At 56.3% G+C, this 3,390-nt stretch overlaps 1 protein-coding gene across 1 annotated transcript; it reads left to right on the forward strand.

The window, feature by feature from the left end:
• Positions 1-574: 574 nt before the first annotated feature.
• On the forward strand, positions 575-1,299 carry F751_0027 (hypothetical protein; the record flags this gene model as incomplete). The annotated part of the gene is made up of 3 exons (XM_011398893.1): positions 575-754; positions 923-1,116; positions 1,248-1,299. 3 exons carry the CDS (start codon positions 575-577, stop codon positions 1,297-1,299), a joined length of 426 nt encoding a protein of 141 aa, XP_011397195.1.
• Positions 1,300-3,390: the final 2,091 nt, after the last annotated feature.

The following is a 3,390-nucleotide window of genomic DNA, read 5'->3' on the forward strand; positions in this document are numbered from 1 at the left end:
CCGTAGCCGTGCAACCTTTCACAGGCGAGCGACTTTGGATCGATGCGATGCGGGCTCGATCTGTTTTGGTAGTCCACAGCACGACCCGTGCTGTTTGGGGCGGAGCATGTGGACCCGGGGGTGTTCGGTGGGAGGGGGGCTTACATTTGTCCACGAAATCATTCAAAAGTCAGACACTTGCCTCAGATCGCACACATTCCCTACCATCTCAAGCTAGACTGAATCAGCCAGATCCTCAACAATACCCTCAAGCAACGCCCCAATGGCTTCGTCACCCGTGCGCCAGCCCACTCGCCGTGTTGCCCGCAAGCTGCTTTACAACGTAAGTAGGGCATCGGTAATCTGATTGCCCGCGTCGCGCCTATAGATCATCACATCAAACCAATTTACCAGTGTACATGACTGATGATGGCAGCCATGACCGCAATCAGGCGATGTACACGACCACTTGCTTTTGCCCAACGGTTTCGGTTCTGCGACCCCTTCCCGATAGATCCCCAACTCCGCCATCCCTGTGTGGGCCGACCTGCCCACGAGGATCGTGGAGCATTGCCAGATCACTTCCATCAACTCCATGTTTAAGGAAGAGGCGGCTAACCGCGCCACTCTGGGAAGCAGCTTTGAGCGCGACTGGTGTCTGGCCTTCTGCTTCCCATCCGAGGAGCCCGTTGCCAAACCCTTTGAGGCCCGGTTGGTCGACATGTCCGCGGAGATCAACGAATATATGGCAGTGTCCAATGCCTACAACATGTCGGTGAGCAAGGGGGCACGTGGCCCAGGGTGGAGAGAGCGGGCCTGCCCTTCGGTGGCAGTTGCCCCCGTCGCGACAGATCCCGCATCAATAACCCGCGCCATGAAAACTGCGACGATCCGCGGCATTGACAGCCTGTTCTGAGCGCCTCGCTCTTGTTCCCGTGTGCAGGCCCAAGTCGAGGAGGCAGACGCTGGACCGGAGTTCGACATGAACCTGCTGCCCGCGGAGTGGCGCAACCCTTGCCACGAGGAGCTGGCCGCGCTGGCTGTTGCCGAAATTGCCTCCTACATTGAGACGGAGTCCAGTTCCGATTCTGTCATCTCTGTCAGCCCTGCCAGCCCTGCAGCGGATGGGGCCTCGTGGTGGGGCCCCTGCCCACTCCTCAGTGTGGGCGCCCTCCCACCGTGTCACCTCCAGATTCCTGTTTGCTCAGTGATTCCATAATTGGTCATGTACCTCCCGTTATCCCCAAATCCATGTGATCTGCTCTGAGGAGCAAGGCCTCGTCCCCCTTCTTTGGCTTCAAGACCCGTGCAAACCCGTGACCCTCGCGATCCCCACTTCCAATCCATTTGATTGCCCTGCCTGAGAACATGTCGGCTGCTCCATTGCGATACGTGTGAGAAAATAGACTGGAAGTGCCTCAGGGGCAAGAGATATTTCCCAGGATAAGGGGATAGAGGGGGGTTGTTGTGGGGGGCCCCTCTAGGGAGCCTTCCACCCTTTCCACCTGCATCCGTGCCCTGCGCCGCACCTACGCCGCCTGGCACCATGCCTGAAACCCAAGCCCCTCACCGTATTTGGGGTCTTGTTCTGTAACATTCCTACTTTAGGTCATATACAGCAGTCCACGTTGTAGGGTCTAACCCGCCGCCACAACAACCCCTGATCCCACACAACACAGAGACTTGCCATTGTCAAAGCCCGCAGTTCACATAGCACTGGATGCCATTGTGAGTTGGTACAAGGATGGCAGTTACGACTGAGTGCCGTTGGGGAGATACGCTGAACTCGTGTGGAGCTCCCACCGCACCTGCATATTATAATCTGGGTTGCTCTAAACCTGTGGAGCCACAGGGAGGCAGCAGCCTGTGCTACCCATAACCCTTTCAGATACATTCCCTTACCAGAGGTTGCAAGACCACATGTCTGCCGAGGAAGCAGCCCAGGAGGAGATATTGTACTGTTGACAAGTGAACGGTTCCAAATTCCTGGCAATACTGACGCAAAGGTGAAGCTGGTGCTCCTGATATGGGATGAGACCACTTTAGCTGCTGTAGTGAGGTCAGCAGAGCGAGCAGTCTGCATTGTTAGATTGAAGCTGTGCTCCCTCACCAATACAGCCAAGTGCTGCAGTAACACACCAGAATTCTTCGATCCGTGTCTTGATGAAGACATGTCTGAAGCTGACTTCCCTCCAGCACACCATGAGATCATGGCGTCCACTTCTTCAGACACAATGTCTGGCGATGTAGAGGTTCTCGCAGAACCGTCTGTGTGATAGTCGCTGGAAAGGCCTGCACAGGGTTTAGGTAGTTGGACAAAGGCACCAGTAATCCTGCCACCATCACTTGCGGGTGCCCAGCAGTCAGCCTGCATGAAGCACGCTCGACAGAAGGGGGCGGGGTGTGTGTGTGGGGGAAAGGCACAGCTTGCCACCTGCACACAGCAAAATCTAACTGTGACCAAATGCGTAATGGTTATACAGCCATGTGGGTGCCTGTGAATGAAGTTTACCGCCCCGTTCAACACCAATTTGGAGGCCCGAGCCAGTGAACGCCGTACAAACGTTGCCCTTGGGATCCAAACATTTTTCGCGTTGTGCTCGCCCCGAGGGGCAGGGTGCAGTTTGATCGATACGCCCCTCCTAACCCTCCTATTGCGGCACGAATAGGGTTCAGTAGTGCGTCTCGAGAATATACAGAAGATTTGACGGGCCAAAAGCTAGCATTCGCGAAGCTTCAGTTTGGAACGCTTGTAAAACGTTGGATAACCTTGGCAGATGTATGCACCTTGTGCAACGGGAGCTCGCCCGTCATGCACAGCACGCTTCCCTCGGTCCACCCTCCACGATAGGCCATGGTCTGTTCCAGAGTCCACTCCAACCCTATGTCTTGATCTCTTGCTTGCCTTCCCACAGCACCATTCTCCATGTGATGTGACCTGCTCGCGTGCCAAGCTTGGACCGAAGGACGCCTGCTCCCCTGGCGATAAATACCCACCGACCTGCGTTGTAACGGCCTTACTCTCGACAGTCTGTAGGTTGCGTTGCACATTGACAGAGTGAAGACGTTTGCACGTTGAGACCGGAGGGCAGAGTGCCCCTGTGATCGCTACCTCTCCCGGTCCCAGGGCGACCCTTGGTAAACCGACGCCCCGCGTCTACACCCTCGTACTGCCTCGCCGCGCCCACCACCCCACTTCGACGCAATGCCGTCCCACTGTAATGCCTTGGCGAGTCCAGGCGAACGCTGGGAAGTCGTAATGTAGGACTACCGCGGAGTTGGGCTGTCGTCTATTTGGTGGCTGCTGCGGTGTTCCGGCCGCGTCGACATCTTCAGGGTGTGCGCTACCCGTCGCCTTGGGAACATAATTTCCCTCGTCAAAGACCATCCACGACCTTTTCACTCCATCCG

The sequence above is a fragment of the Auxenochlorella protothecoides genome (assembly GCF_000733215.1).
Source record: "Auxenochlorella protothecoides strain 0710 contig340, whole genome shotgun sequence".
In the NCBI taxonomy this organism is placed as follows: Eukaryota; Viridiplantae; Chlorophyta; class Trebouxiophyceae; order Chlorellales; family Chlorellaceae; genus Auxenochlorella; species Auxenochlorella protothecoides.